This window comes from Leuciscus leuciscus (assembly GCF_965113295.1).
Source record: "Leuciscus leuciscus genome assembly, chromosome: 4".
In the NCBI taxonomy this organism is placed as follows: Eukaryota; Metazoa; Chordata; class Actinopteri; order Cypriniformes; family Leuciscidae; genus Leuciscus; species Leuciscus leuciscus.
This window is the reverse complement of record NC_138728.1, coordinates 29,634,931-29,650,286: the sequence shown is the minus strand read 5'-3', so window position 1 is coordinate 29,650,286 and position 15,356 is coordinate 29,634,931. Positions and strand designations below refer to the sequence as shown.

The 15,356-nt window shown below is 38.6% G+C and overlaps 1 protein-coding gene and 1 long non-coding RNA gene across 2 annotated transcripts; both read right to left on the bottom strand.

Annotated features, from left to right (window-relative positions):
• Positions 1-856: 856 nt before the first annotated feature.
• LOC309496370 (uncharacterized protein) lies at positions 857-2,220 on the bottom strand (the record flags this gene model as incomplete). Its single annotated transcript, XM_082166364.1, has 6 exons — positions 2,088-2,220; positions 1,898-2,009; positions 1,670-1,756; positions 1,411-1,593; positions 1,154-1,321; positions 857-912 (listed from the first exon to the last, which is right to left on the bottom strand). The coding sequence occupies exons 1-6, from the start codon at positions 2,166-2,168 to the stop codon at positions 857-859; spliced, it is 687 nt and encodes a 228-aa protein (XP_082022490.1). The 5' UTR covers positions 2,169-2,220.
• Positions 2,221-2,315: 95 nt separating this feature from the next.
• LOC309497621 lies at positions 2,316-2,963 on the bottom strand. The gene is made up of 3 exons (XR_014205639.1): positions 2,863-2,963; positions 2,521-2,720; positions 2,316-2,378 (listed from the first exon to the last, which is right to left on the bottom strand). It is a non-coding gene; the product is annotated as an uncharacterized lncRNA (long non-coding RNA).
• Positions 2,964-15,356: the final 12,393 nt, after the last annotated feature.

The following is a 15,356-nucleotide window of genomic DNA, read 5'->3' as shown; positions in this document are numbered from 1 at the left end:
TTTTTGCCCAGGCAAAATGAAATGGGAGACCACACAAAAAATAGTGCTTTATTACAGTAAATATATGAGATGAAAAATGAGAAATAAGCAATAATCAGTATAAATGATATGGTATGAAATAAAAGTGTGGCGTAATCAGTCATATGGCAAAAAGGCGAACAAAAAGAAAAACAATGTGATACAGGAGCAGAATAGCAGCCATAAAAGTCCCTCACACTGCCCAGGCTGCAATCAATCGATTACAGACACCTGCCCGGTAGCTCCTCCCTGAGAGACACAGACACAAACAGAGTAAACATTAAACATGTCCCTATTCAAACTCTGGAAAACAAATGTAGTATTAATGTTATCTTTACTCAATTTGACAGGTTACATAAATTAAGGGTATCAAAAAAAATTACACTTTTCACATAATCATTACCTGCACTCCTCCTCTTCATTTTCACTGGTGTCTGGACTGCTGAAATCACTTTCATTTTCCTCTTCCAGCTCTATAGCAGAGCCCTGATGGCCCAAAACAGCCTTGTATTGAAGATGCACCTCTTTCAACGTATCCGAAACTTCAGATAGACGTCTTCTGCAGAAACAGGAAAGGCCCTTGTTTTGCTCGTCTGTAAGTGAAAAGTGAAAAACATCCAAATTACCATGACATACATTTACATTAATTCATTTAGCAGACGCTTTTAGTTAAACCCACAGTAGGACAACAATATGCAAGTGCTATGACCTTTCTCAGTTTGAGCTAAAGCAGTACAGAAACGTTTTTGGGTTTATTTTTTGAAGAGAAGAGTAATGTTAGTATACTAGATCAAGTGCTTTTGAAAAAGATGCATCTTCAGATGTTTCTTAATAGTGGCTACGGACTCAGCAGCTCTGGTTGAGATAGGCAGATCATTCCACCAGCAGGGAAGTCTGAGAAAGAGATTTTGAGCCTCTTTAAGATGGCACCACAAGACGTTGTTCACTTGCAGAGCGCAAGTTTCTGGATGGCACATACCCACCTTGCTTTGTAATATTTGTTATAACTCATCAAAATTAGATGGTCAGTGTAATGTTTTTCAACTGCTTTCTAGTAAGATATGTCTGTTGTTAGGTAAAGTTAAAGTATGGTGTCCTTATCACCATTAATTCCTTGTTTGATTGGTATGGTTACAAAGATCAAACTTGCCTTCCTCTGAAGTCTTTCTTTTAAGAGTTGCCTGCAACTTCTGCAACCATGAGCAGTGCTGGGCCATCTCCTGAACAAGTATTGTCCTTTCCTCCTCCAGTCTCATTTTCAGCATGGCTTTGTTGAACATTTTTAACTTGTCTTCGATTTGTGCTACAACAGAAGTAAAGAAAATGTATAAATAACAATTTTGACTTGAATCTTTACAAAATAAATCAGATGCCTCAGGAAACTCTGCTTACCGCTGCCATGAACCTCCCACGGCCATGTTGGGGATGGGTTGTCTCCTGATAGTGACTGCTCCACTTCATTTAGATCAATTGCCATGGCAGGCTCATGACTGTTATATGTCTCTATGTCTTTCAATAGCAGTCTCTTGCTCTCAGCAATTTTTCTCCGCAGGCGGTGACGGAACTTGCCGCTATCTGTAAGACAAGCAGAAGGTATAAAAAAATGACCAAAAATACAGTGAGCAATTATCTATAGACAATGTAATTCTACCATTTTGGCGGTATAGAGCCTGCTTCCGCTGCCTCACGTTAAGGTAACGTCCCTCAATGGACTGCTCTAGGGAAGTACCTGTTGTATCTGGAAACACAACACAAAAACACAGGCTTACAGAGATAGTGGCATGCAGTATAGTAAGCAATAGACAGCTTAAATATCATAATCTATGATCGCCGCCAATGAGGAAGCACAAAGTGAAACATGTTATTGGTTCAAACTTACCACCAGCTGCCCATTCCCTCACATCAGACACCCACACTGCTTCATCGGTGCAAGCCAAGCTTTCTTTAAGCTCCGCTAGTCTTGCAGTCTCCTCCTGAAGCCTCTGGCAAGTCTAATTCGACAGTTAAACAATACAGGTACACAAAGCTACACAATAACCACAAATTGAAACCATTTACAGAGAACACACCTTCACATATCTTGCAGACAATGCCCGATGCAGTGTTGTGAATTTTTTGTAGTTCCAGGCTATAGCATGGATTGTAAGCATATCCACACGTGCTGTTGAGAGTAATGTTGAGTGAAAATCATGCAATAAGCAATAAAAAAAAAATTACATTAGAAGAGAAATTCTACAATTATCTCCTTTCGACATGTATTTAGTTGTTAAGGCACAGCGGGAGAGGTAGCTGTTCACCTGTTCAACTTCCTTCCCTGCAGTTGACCCTGCTCCTTCTTGGTTTTTGCCACTCCATGTAATCTAGAAGAAGGCATGTAAGGGATAATGTAATGTCCGCCGATCATATCGGATAATAAGTAACGACAAGGCGAACCGGACCCTGACGCGCAGCAGAGGGACTTATTTTCCGATGATAGTTAAACATAATAAACACTGAACATACCTCACACTTAGAGGAATGTGCTGTAGCGTGCATGACGCTTAGGAAAGGCCTGGTTGATGTTAGCCCCTGGAGATCAGGAAGGATGTTTGCTGATTTGTGTAAATATGGCCAGTATTTACACATTACATCCATGGCGATAAACCTTGGCTTTAAACTCATCAACTCCTTGTGCAGATACATGGGGTAGGCAAAGATTTCACCTAGGGATATAAAAATTATTATTGTACATTCTGAAGAGAACATCATAATGGGAAACTCAACCAAGCAGGGGTATATAAGCTGCATACAAATAACAACAATACAAAGTTACATTTAACAGCAAACAATTTATTATAATCTCACCTCTGAACATATTGAGCGCTTTAAGGAGGAAACCATGCCGACACACCGCAACCTCCATGCCCTCTTCGTCCAACTTGAAGGTCCTCCTAGAAGTCTCCTTCGCTGCTGTCCATGAGGAGCTCCCACATCTGCCTTGTCCAGGTAGCTGTGATGTAAATGAAACACACTATAAACATACTGTATATACTCCTTGTAATTTGAAGCTGAGGGCAGTTTGTTCTAAGCTCATTTCAAGAGCCATCCGTCTCCCCTCCATGTAATTGTCATCTTGACAATCGGTGACACGTGTAGTGGTCATCACAGAAACGAGGGGCAGACAGAAAAAGAAGGACAGACACAGAGATGGACAGACAGAGATAAGAGACACAGACAGAAATGAGAGACAGACCGAAAGACAAACAGTGCACAAATCCAGAGAGGTTGGCGCTTAAAAGGGCCTTTGGTTGTGGTGGTGTAAATAATGGTAATCTACTAGTAGGTGGGTAATGTTGGAAGAATCTAAAAACAAAAACAAAAAAACACTCGTTTACGGGGAGGGAGTTAATGGGACAGAGACAATGAAATGACTTAACAATGGATAAAATATAACATTTTTGTGACTGTTATGCACAGAGCTAAATATACCTTTTTTTTAATGAGCACTGAAGTGCTCAATTAAAAAACTAAAATGGACTTGGTTCTGCTCACTCTATTTTCTTTAGCGAATTTTTTTCTATTTTCTCTATTATCTTTTATTTCATATTGAAAAATTGTGATTAGCCACAATAGTAGTTATGAATTTGTATAGTTTATTATGGATTTATGTGGGTGTTTATTATATAATTTTGTGTGGATTTTTAACAATGATACGATACGCAACACCGTTCTTCATTCTGAACATTTAATGTTGGATAATAATTGTGGGCTAATGTAATACTGAAAATCTTATATTCCCCTATGATTGTAGGCTACCTACCTTACATGATTATATGCGACAAAAATGAACTTGAATTCAATTAACGTTAGCTAACTTTGCTAGCCTGCAAAAATCGATATTTTGGTGCAGAAAGCTATAAAGTCTTCTATCATTTATCGTCATAAGAATGAAATGGCCACCTTACAAAGTTTCTAAACACAACTTCTTGTCCTAATTCAACAGTTTTTGATGTGTAAATGTAAGAATAGTATCCATCTCTATTAATTAACTCTTCTATTTACCGAGTGGAAAATCGCAATGGACCTTGGGATCGACCCAGACGGTGACGTCAGAGTTATTAATTAGAGGATTTAATAATAATAAAAAATACAAATAAAACTGATTAATTGAACACAATCGTAGCATATGACATATATATTTATTAAAATCAGCAAACCTCTGATAAAAATACGTTATCCAGCATGCTCTAGTTAAAGCAGTCAGCGTCCTAACTTACCTATGACAAGAAAATGCTTAAACTGCTTACTTGCACGCGCCTTGGAGCGTTGTTAAACTCACCTTTTAATGCCGTTTTACCTGCAGTTGAGCGTTGGTTTGGTCAAACTCACCTCTGATTTCCGGTTTACCTGCAGTTGAGTGTTGTTAAAATCACCGCTGAACGCGGTTGCACACCGTGTGCGTTGTTAAACTCACCGCTGATGAACGCGCTAAACCTTTGCGCAGAGGGCACTTTGATATCAGATTGCGAGGGTTTTTAAACATCAAAAACCTGTTGGAGGGCCAGATAAAAATGTTCAAGGGGCAGCCATTTGACTCGCCCTGAATATTTTTTTGGGTCGTGCTGACCCAAGACGTCAAATTTCAACGCTGCAGGCCAGGGTTCCAGAAAGAATCGTGCTGTTTCACAAAAGATTAATCCCAATTGAAATGCATTAGTTTAAAAAACGTGCTGAAATTACGAAAATAACGGCAGAAAGAATCGTGCTGGTTGCACGAAAGATTCATCCAATTGAAATGCATTAGTTTAAAAAACGTGCTGGAGTTACGAAAATAACAAAATTAACGTGTCCCTGCCACGAATAAATAGATTAAATTACGTGACCACATCACAAACTGCCGTGAGACTGGGTTGCCACGGTAGTGGACATTTGAGTTTCATCCCTCTCCTTGGAATCTTTTGTGCAAGTTTCTTAATTCCTGCTGTACTGTACAGAGGACATCCTGGGCTTTTCAGTGATATGTTATTTGATTGGCTTGGAGGCCGGGAACCCCCTCTATCTTTCAATCCAAAATGGACGGCATAGTAACAAGCACATTTTATGGAAAGATAAGAGGTGAGTCAAATATTGTTTGTCTATGGTTTTGTTACTATGATAATCATATATTTTCTTGTTCATTAAGCTGTTAGGATCATATATTTAGTTCTGATAGCAACTACATTATTTATCTTTGAAAAAATGTGCCATTTTATGAATGTCAATTATAGTAGACATCAGGACTATCTTCATGTAAATAATGACTCCACATAGTTATAGGAAACAGAACTAAAACAGAAAGAATTCTTTACAAAATAGTCGAGGGAGATTCAGATTTAGAGTTGTCAGATGATGAGAGAGATGAGGATGAGTTTCAACCAGTGAGAGAAGACGGTGATGAAGAAGAGGAAGACGGTGCAAAAGGCTCAGTTGAAGGGACAGATGCAGACACAGACACAGATACAGACAGGGATGAGCAGGAAACTCGACGCCCTCTGTGGGCCAGGAGTAATTTGTATGTTTGATGCAGTTCCACAATTTTAAATTCAGCTGCATTGAGTATTTAAACTGTTCTTTGTGATCGCATGCTTAGCTTCTATCGTATGTCAAGCAGGACCAAGAAATGGACATTGCGTGTGATCAGTCACTTCTTTGTTGTTGCAATCACAAACTCCTGGATACAATACAAGTCTGACAGCAAAGCTCTGAACAGATCATCCAAGAACACACATCAGTACCTGGACTTCAAATTAGTCCTAGCTGAAGAGCTGTTGGAGAGTCCGGAACTGGATAACAGCTGTGAAGAGAGTGAGGATGAGTATGAGCCACCATCTAAAATGAGGATCCCACAACCAGAGCCATCTGTGCGCGGACTAGGAGCCATGCACATGCCTGAGATGATGGATACCAAGCATGCAGAAAGATGCAGAAATGAGGGCTGCAAGAGCAAGACGTACATGAGATGTACCAAATGCAAGATGTTCCTCTGCATTACCAAAAAGAGAAATTGCTTCCAGGACTATCACCACTAACAAAGAACATACTAAGAACAAAATGAAGAGTGAAGGAAAAAGTAGATTGGATTCAGTTTGACAGAAGGAAAAAATCCACAAAAAATCAGTTTCACATTAGTTCTACCAGAAAGACTCGGGATAACTAATACTGTGATGATGAACATTTATTTAAGAGCTCAGCAAACAATCAAGTTCTTTGGCGTAGGCCCCGTCCGTAACTCGCATTCCGAGGGTACGGAATCTGCATATCCTGCCTGAAGACGAAGGTGAATACTTTACCCCTGCGAAGTAAGGTAGGGGGCCATCTGGTGGTGGTGAGGTGGAAGGAGGAAGAGGACATCCTGGCGTCTTCAGGATGGAGGGGAGAGCCCGTCTGGAGGTGTTGGGGAGGATGGAGGGGAGGACCCAACATAGTGGTGTTGGGGGGGATGGAGGAAAGGTCCCGTCTTGGTGGTGGATGGGGAGGATGGCGGTGGTTGAAGCGACAGCATCTGCGAACTCAGACATGTGTAATTACCACCCTTTTATACTGGGCTATTAGGATATGATTGGATAGATGAGAAGGTAATAAGTGACATGAACGATTGAGTCTTCCTGGCAGAAATTGCGCTAGGCTTCATTTCTATGTTCATTGTTCAATCAACGCTAAAGGATTCAAGGGGACCAATAAAAGGATATGGACATAACAAAGTGTTAAGCTTTAATAGTAAAGATATCTTTGCAAAATGTAAGGAAAAGGATTCAAGAATGATAAATGTGTCTATTGTATAATCAAAATGTCTGTATTCTTGGCTAATAATCAATTTACAGCCCAAAATGTATGTATTCTTAGTAAAAAAACAAACAAAAAAACTCTATAATCTGGTAAAATTTGTATCTACCAAATGTGTCTGTTTTCGTACTCAAATTATCCTGTTGTCCACTACAGTGGACATGCTGTAAAAAAAATTAATAAAATAAAAATTGTAAATTGTAGGATGTTTTTTTTTTAACCCTAAACAGGTATGGAATCACAAAAAAATATGATAAGGAAAAAAATATTTTCCTTGGTTCTCAGGAGGATATATTAAGAGCATATTATACAGTCCATGATTTATTACTGAGGTTGCTTTTTTCTTTTCTTTTTCATTTGACAGATGCCATATCAAGATAAACCCAGAGAAGGGATCAAAAGTAGAAAAGAGCACATCAAGAAAGCAACTGGCAGTCAGTCCAAAGGTTCTTTCACTGATCAACAATTGCGGACTATGAATGGATGGAATAAAAACTTTTGGAAGAGTGTCAAATCTCCCTCCATTACCTTGCAGAAATTCTTGGCAGTGTCACAGACTTTGAAACCACTTGTTTGAAAACTTTTTTTCATGGTTTAGTTATTTGTTTTTTTCATGACTCATCTGGTTGAGGACTAATTTATCTGTTGACAAATTTTTATATTGATGTATTGTTCGAGTTATGTACTTAATTTTTATATTGGTATATTGTTGAATTTATTAAAAAAAATTTACATTGGTATATTGTTGAATTTATTGACAAATTTTTACATTGGTATATTGTTGCAGTTGTGAAGTAAATTTTGGGAAATAACTAAAAAACACTCTTTTGCACTTGAGGCTGATTACTTGAATTGTTGCAGTGTTCAATTCTATTGGTAATTTCATGGTTTTTACATAAATTTCCTTTTTTTTTTTTTTTACAGTGTAGAGTTTCTGCATCAGCAGGAAAATGAGCCAAGCCAAGATGTTTCCTGAAGCAAATACTAGCAGCATTGTTTTAAGGTTGCCACTGCATAATCAATATGAAGACTTTAGGGGATATATGAAGGATGTGATTGTACAAGCACCTACATTTGGGGTAATACACTCTAAAAAATAATTGGCTTAGTCAATTTCACAGTAATAATTAACTTGATTAACTTAATAAAATCTCTGAGTATCATTTACTTGATGGTTTGAGTTGAACATACCATGAACAACATAATTAGCTATAATAATTAGCTCTTTAACTTGCACTATGTTTTTATCATATCCTATGACAACGCTCTCATCAACTTAATAATAATAATAATAACTTTATTTTTATATAGCGCCTTTAAAGCGCTTTACATAATAGAACAAACTAATTAAAATACAACACACAAGAGAGGAAAAAATCTAATTTAATAAAAAATAAATAAAGATAAAAATACATTTTATTTATATAAATTTAAATTTAATAATATAAATATAATATTTAAAATAAAAAGTCAAGTAAAAGCTAACCTAAAAAAAAAAATGCATTTTTAAATGAGATTTGAAATTACTTAAGAGTCTGTGCATCTCTGATATTTGGAGGGAGTGCATTCCAAAGCCTAGGAGCGTAGGATTAGAAAGCACCGTCCCCTAGAGTAAGCAACCGAGTCTGTGGGACTGCCAATAGACCAGCTTGTGAGGAGCGTAAATGACGCATGGGTGTGTATAAAGTTAAAGGCGCAGACAGACACTGAGGTGCCAGACCATGCAGTGCCTTATATTGGAGCATAAGGATTTTAAAATCAACTCCGAACCTGACCGGGAGCCAGTGCAAAGACTTTAAAATCTGTGTAATATGCTAATTTCTCCTGATTCCAGTCAAGATCCTAGCAGCAGAATTTTGTACATATTGTAGTTTGTTAAGTGTGGTTTTAGGAACCCCAGCAAGAAGTGCATTGCAATAGTCAATGCAGGAAAAAACAAAGGTATTAATAAGCCTTTCATTCACTGAGAGGGATAACAGAGCAGAGTCTAGCAATATTTCTGAGATGAAAAAAGGAGTTCTTAATGTACCGCACATGAGAGTCAAAGGACAGACTAGAATCAAATATAACTCCCAAGTTTTTTTATTTAGTCTGTGCCTCCAAATCAGAGCCATCTATGTTTGAAAACTAGTGAGCCAGCTTTACGAAGCTGATGAGAGGTGCCAATAAGCAAGACCTCAGTCTTATCACTATTAAGACAAGAAATTTTGGGACATCCATGTTTTTATCTCAGAAATACAATGTGTTAAAAAAGGAACATCCAAATTTTGACCCAGCTTAGAGTGAATATAAATCTGAGTGTCATCTGCATAAAAGTGATAATTAAGCCCAAGTAATCTTAGTAGCAGTCCGAGTAGAAATTTGTAAATGCTAAAAAGTAAGGGGCCTAGAATTGAACTTTGAGGAACACCCATACGGACAGAGCCGATCTCAGACCGGAAACCACTCATACAGACAAACTGTTGACGATCAGAGAGGTAAGATCTAAACCAGGTTAAAACAGTCTCAGAAACACGGTTTCCAGACGGTTGAGTAAAAGATTGTGATTGACAGTATCAAAAGCAGCACTAAGATCTAGAAGGATAAGAATAGAAAGAGAACCAGAATCTGAGGCTATTAACAGATCATTGGTGACCTTGACCAAGGCTGTCTCAGTACTATGACATTTTCGAAAACCAGACTGAAGGGGCTCAAAAAGATTATTTACTGTGAGATGACTGTGTAGCTGCAAAGCCACAACATGTTCTAACATTTTTGCCAGAAATGGAAGATTTGATATAGGGCGATAATTATTTAGGTTATCCAAATCTGCATCCTGCTTCTTAGGAACAGGCGTTACAGCAGCAGTTTTCAATGCTGCTGGGACAACACCAGTACTCAAAGATGAATTAACAATGCCAAGAACAGCTGGGCACAGTGAGTCAAAACAAGATTTAAACAAGCTTGTAGGGAGGGGATCAAGTAAGCAAGTGGTAACTTTCATACATGATACCTCCCTAGTGAGCAGCTCAGAGTCAATTTCAGAAAAGGTAGTAAAGGATGTGCCAGAGAAACTAGACAAGCATAGTACAGGTATTGCATGAATAATTTTATAAACACTGTCAATTTTAGAGCTAAAGAAATGAAGAAAATTATTACACACCTGATTTGAGACAGGCAGAGAGGTACCAACATTAACTTTGAGAAGTCTGTTTATAGTGTGAAAGAGATGCCTAGAATTACTTTGATTATCTATTATCTGAGAAAAATAAACAGATCTGGAATCTATATTCCCCCAGGTGGTCTTTCCAAGCTTGATAAACTACATTCAGGCCTGAGTCACGCCACTTGCGCTTCAATTTACAGCAAGCTGCTTTCCTAAAGCACAGGTCATCATTATACCAAGGGGCAGAACGAGTAAAAGAGACTCTGCGTGACTTCAAGGGAGCAAAATAATCGAAATTAGAGGCAAGAACAGTATTCAAGTGTAAAATCCTATCTTCCAGAGGAGCTGACGGAAGACCACTAAGAGAGGAAACAACAGAGTCTGCAAAATCTGACGGATTAATTGATTTCCATTTACGGAAACTAACAGAGTGTGAGGAAGACATAAGCCGCTTTCTGACCAAGTAGTTACAGGAACTTAGTTATAGTAAACAGTTCTATGAACTACTCTCCCCCAAACTCGGTTTTGCTGTTTGCATTCGCACTGGCCAAGTGGCCATAGGAACTGGTAGGAGGGGTAAGGGAGTGACGCTTGTTGTTGCGACTTATTTTGACAGCGTGGCGGACCTTTATTTTGATGGCGCTGAGAACGCCAGAGCAAACAATGCTCGCATTCTGTGTTCATTAGTTAGCGATCTGTCTAACAGTACTGTTTAATATGTTATTAGATAGAACTGTTATACATAGAAAGTAGACAGTATATGAAAATAAGTTATTAGCCCATGCCGTGTGGTTGATGTCCAGTGTTGCTAGCTGAGCAGAAATATATTATCATGCTTGGTCCCCTCTGTTGCGTTGGATTTTCTCTTCAGCATAAAGTTTTAGAGGCCCATCTATCACTGTTTTCCATGTTTGTATAGTTAGTTTCTGGAGTAAATATATAATCTGTGTGTTTACATAGTTGTTTTAAAAATGGCAGGTGCTGGTGTTTTGTGTGCGTTCAGTCAGTGTACACTAACGTCACGGGTAGTTCCTATAGTGCTGGTTTAGACCCTACTCTGAAGTAGGAGCTAAATTAGTTCCTCCAAATGGAGTTCCTAGAACTAAAATCGTTCCTAGTCGGCGTGTTCGCACCGCAGGAACATCCGGGTACTTTAGCCAATAGTTCTAGGAACTGTGAAAAGGTTCCTCCGGTCGGAAAGCGGCTATAGAAGGAAGAGGCAGTTCCAGATTAAAAAAGATTGCCATTTGATCAGAGAGACCAATATCAACTGAAGATGGCTGTGATATAATTGCTTCATTTGCACAAGGTCTAATGTATGACCTTTGTTATGTGTAGGGCCGCTAATAAACTGTTTAAGATTAAAACAGTCCAATAAAAATAGGAAGTCCTTTGTCATCAGACAGTCATTTTCGTCAATGTGTATGTTGAAGTCCCCTAGAATGAGGATTCTCTTAAATTTATAACACAACATTGACAACAAGTCAGCAAACTCAGACATAAAAGCTTAATTTGCCTTTGGTGGTCGATAGACAGTAGCGATGGTAATTGCCTTTGGAGCAGAAATATTCAAAACAAGGCATTCAAATGATGAGAACTGTGGTACAAACACAGCGCTGATGTTAGATTGCAGATTATGAACCACAATAATTCCCTCACCTCGACCAGTAAATCGCGGGAGATCAAATAGTCAATACCCCTCAGGAGTGATCTGGTTGAAGAGGAGACCGTAGTTTTGTTTATGCCATGTTTCAGTTAAAAACAATGTCCAGTTTTCACTCTGCGATGATATCCGATAAAAGCAGGGCTTTATTGTTTACTGAGCGTGCATTGAACAACGCAACATTTACGGGGCTCTGGCACACCGCAGAAAGCAACTCCGATCAAACGAACGAAGATAAATTACTCAAGACTGCACCAGTATGAGACGCGCTTTTAGCATGTCCCCGACACATAGGCTCGCAAATGCTGTTAGAGGAAGAGAGGCCATAACTGCGTCCAAGACTCCGATGTATGTACCGTCTTTGTCTCGGCAGGCCAGCGTTACGACAGAGTTCATAAGCATCTTTTTGTAAATGGTAGTTTTGATTTAAGTTCAGCAACTGGTGTGCGGTGTACCTTAAAGCCCATCTTCGTGAGTTCAGGATCGCAACAGTCCCAAAGCAGCAAAAGTTCAAAGTAAGGCCACAGGGTTAACTCCTCCGATAAGGCTCTAGAGTCCTCCAGAGAACGCAGGCAGATACAAGCAATAATCCAACGAATGTGAAATAGTCCCGCGACATTGCAACAAGTCAGGAAACAGACAAACAGCAGGTAGAAAACCCTGCGTCAGCATAAAAACAAACAAACAGTGAGCGGCAGCCAAAGCGCACCAGCATACCCTCTATGCACCGCAACCAGTTTACGTCTGCAGGAACTTCTACATGTTCCTGCAGACCACCGTCTATAACACAGATGTTGGAAAAACAAAAGTCTCCAAGAGTGAAAGAACTGCGAGCTAAACTGCTAGATAACACCTGAGCTGATATCTGAAAGAAAATGATGCCCAACTTCAGATGTGAAGGGCCGCATGCAGATAGCCAATCACTAATTTCACATTTGAAGTTTGAGCATGGCTTCTATCCCACCTCCAAGTGAAGACTTGTTTGCATTCAACAAGGTTGCCGAAAGCAGTTTTCCACATCCTCTGGGTTTAGGAAACTTTTGGACAATATTAGTGTTACTAGTTCAGATTTTGCAAAGTTTCTTCATACTGATCGTTTTACTCAGTCAGATACAGTACAGTCTGTACCATCAGACCAATAATCTCTTTTAGATGCTGTTTGTTTTGAAAGTGTTCCAGTTCCTTCTAAAGAACATGTAAAGGACATGTGTGCATCAACTGTTGCAAAGTTGCGCTTCTAATACCATGGTTTCATCAATTATACTGTATGTGAGCTGGAAGAGTTTACCACAGAGTTACACTTACAAATGAGGCAGAATGTTGTCACACTAGAGTCCCCCTAACCTTTTACAGAGAGTTTTGAAATCTGTTTACCAGTTTTAATTCTGATGCTAAAAGAGCTACATTTTTCAGTGAAAGATGGGGAATTTTTGAACCTTTAGAAATAGTTCTTGCATATACTGTAGATGGGACGCTAGTGAGTTATGGGTCGGTAGGTCGCACTTTGCAGCTCCCGCAAAATTATTATTCAGTTGACTTTTGTAACAATAATTTCTACATAAAAAGAGTTTTCCTTGCAAGTTGGATTTGCTGAAGGTTCGTTGATACTCATCGGCTACAATAGGAAAGCAAGCTCGAAGACACAATCCTCAAAAAGCAGAACGAGGCAGGCCCTTTTCGGAATGTGACAACAATCCTTAGGAAAGCTGTTGAACGAAAGGATCTGACTTTTAACGGTCAGAAGATCCGTATTTTCTCTGACTTCACGCATGAGGTGGCAAAGCGTAGAGCTGCATTTAACAGAGCCAGAGCAATACTTCGGGACAAGCCAGGGATACGGTATGGGACAGTATTTCCAGCGAAGTTGAGAGTGACTTTTGATGGCACAGAGACAGTGTTCACAGATGCTAAGAAAACCGAAGAGTTTGCCGAGCTTCACTTTGGTACGGGCCGTGAGGATGCTGACGAGGGAGACTGCTGATAATGGGATTGCCGTGCTGGAGTAGGGCTGCTCGATTATGGAAAAAATCATAATCACGATTATTTTGGTCAGTATTGAAATCACGATTATGTAACACGATTATTTCACATGACTTTGGGAATGTTTTGCATTTATTAAAAATACACCTTTCAACAATAATTATTATTTTTTTTTTTTACATTTATTGTACTTTTTGAACTATTAAAATAAATAATATAACAGATAATACTTCAACAAGTATTTAAATTTTCCCGCAGGTCTACCACTTATAATGTGGGAAATTCCCCCACAAAAAAATTGATTCACTTTAGCAAGTAGATTGTATGAGTAGCCTAAATTAATCCACACAGATTATAAAATCAAATCTATCATTTTAAAACTTTCGCAAAGACGCAATTTCACAAACTGCGTGAGTGTTCAGCGGTGCTGCGTCTTCTCTCTCTCTGTCTCTCAAAATGGGTTGGACAAAGCAAGCGTCGAAACTACACTCTCGCGTTTAGGAGTCGGGACATGACGGAATTGTCACTTGCATAATCAGGCCAGTATTGCATCGTAACTAAAGTTGATCATTTTCACTTCTTTAAAGGATAATTCCGGTATTTAACACCTTGAGTCTATTTTGTAGTTTGTTATGGATGAACTAGAGTGGTGGACACAGAAATTTCGACGATGGGTCCTGTCTCGACTTTTTGACTCTTTTAGAATTGCCTTTGACCGCTTCAGAGTGGCTGGCTACGGGCATGCACGAACATGTCCTTAAAACAACCCTTAACGTTCGTTTTCAAAACTGTGCAACTCACCGAGTGGTTAGTGGTGTTCGTTGATGATTATAAACAAATATATCTGCGCAATGTATGATTTCAATCTGTGTTATTTGCTATAGTGGAACTATTTTTTCAGATACCTTTCAGATAGTTGAGAGAGTTTACGGCTTCGGGAGGGGCCGAAGTGCGCGTGTCATTCAGAACACATGGCAAAATAATCGTTTTTTACTCGATTGTACTATTTTGGTGATCGTTGGGACCCAAAATCGAAATCGAAATCGAAATTAATTGCACAGCCCTAAACTGCAGAGCGTTCAAATGTTTACATTTACGGATTGCCTTTAATTGAAGCATATGTCCATCTTTATTGAAGCTGGCTTCTGGTTTATTTTGAAACAAATAGGGTAGGATCATCCTCCCAGATTTTTATTTTTTCTCTTTTCATATTTTAAGTTGTCAATAAGTCTAGTTTCTCAAATCTTTATTTATTTTATATATACATTCTTTTTTATATTATTTAGATAATTCATCCTAAAGAAAAAATGAAAAAAAAATCCAAAATTGTGGTTCCTTTAAAAGCTGTGGGTTCAGTTTCCATATCCTATTAATGAGGCAAGTTAGCTAGATTTAAAGAGAATGAAAGAGGAGCATGATCTGTAATCACTATGTTATTATACGCAACCTTACTGGCCTGTGGTACCAATTTAGCATCAGCCAAGAAATGATCAATTCTAGTGTATACATTATGAACATTGTAATGAAAAGAGTACGCACTGTCTTGAAGGTTAAAAAATTCTCAAATATCAAACAATTTAGAATTATTACAATATTCCTTCATAAAAATGCTGTAATTAGAAGGTGGTGCTCTGCGGGATGATGATCTGTCCAAATAAGGATCTAAAACTAAATTTAGGTCAGCTGCAATGAGTAAATTACTTTGCGAGATGTCAGGGATCTGAGTGAAAACGTGTTAAAAAAATGGGT